At 43.6% G+C, this 920-nt stretch overlaps 1 protein-coding gene across 1 annotated transcript in view; it reads right to left on the minus strand.

The window, feature by feature from the left end:
• GTF3C5 (general transcription factor IIIC, polypeptide 5, 63kDa) overlaps positions 1-920 on the minus strand; it is a 26,835-nt gene that overhangs the window by 317 nt on the left and 25,598 nt on the right. The window contains exon 12 of the mRNA XM_006894433.1: positions 786-796. Within this exon, the coding sequence (XP_006894495.1) occupies positions 786-796 (11 nt within the window). The remainder of the gene's footprint in view (positions 1-785; positions 797-920) is intronic.

Here is a 920-nt window from a genome sequence, read left to right on the forward strand (position 1 = left end):
CACAATTTGGTGGGTGGAGGGATGGGTGAAGGAGATGAGAAAGATCCGGCAGGTACCAAAAAAGACAGGGTAATATTTGGCATAATCTAATGGTAATTTTTTTTCAAATGAATTGTCTTTTTTCATTTGTGGGTTTCTCATTTGGGAATGGGGCACAGACTTTCTGGCTGCTTCATGCTGAACAAGGGCATTGAGATGAAGGAGAAGGGGAGCCGACTTTAACACTTTACTGGTGGTTTTGAGTTGAAGCTGCATGGCAGTTAGTTAGTTAGTCAAAGATATTTTCCTGATGTTTTCTGTCCTCTGTACTGCAAAGTGTTTGCCTGCGTCAAGTCCAGTGGGGGTGGCTGGCTGAACTTCAAGGGTCCATCCACCTTTGTTTCCTTAGCTGACAGTTATATTGCTTTTTGTCTCTGGAACTGGGCTCAGGGTTCAGGTTTGGAGTAAGCCTCAGTGTTCAGGTTACCTATAGGAAAGGGAGCAAACCTAGAGAGAACAAACTTGTGAGTTAAAAAGGATTTTGAGGCTTTCTGTGACATACTTTGGGTATGTTGTGGGGAGTGACCAGTCCTTGGGGGGGAGCGTCATGCTTGGAGGGGTGGAGGGATAGAGACAGAGAGGAGGACCACTGATGGGATGGATTGATTCAGTGACTGAGGTAGTGGGGACGGGTGTGTTGGAGGCAGTCAAGTTGGCACAGGATAGAGCAGGTATCAGGTGCATAGGGTAGCTATGAGTTACAGGCAACTCGATAGCACAGAACAAAAGCAACAGTCATTTATCACTCATAAGGAAGCTGGAAGTAGAAATCAGGTTTCCTGAATCTTAGATCAATTACTCATCAGATCTTGGTGCTTACTTATTCTGACGCTCTTTATTAATTTTTAAAGTTAATAAATTAATCACTAAATCATTACTTT

The sequence above is a fragment of the Elephantulus edwardii genome, unplaced genomic scaffold (assembly GCF_000299155.1).
Source record: "Elephantulus edwardii isolate Elephantulus edwardi_28Jun2011 unplaced genomic scaffold, EleEdw1.0 scaffold00141, whole genome shotgun sequence".
NCBI classification, from domain to species: Eukaryota; Metazoa; Chordata; class Mammalia; order Macroscelidea; family Macroscelididae; genus Elephantulus; species Elephantulus edwardii.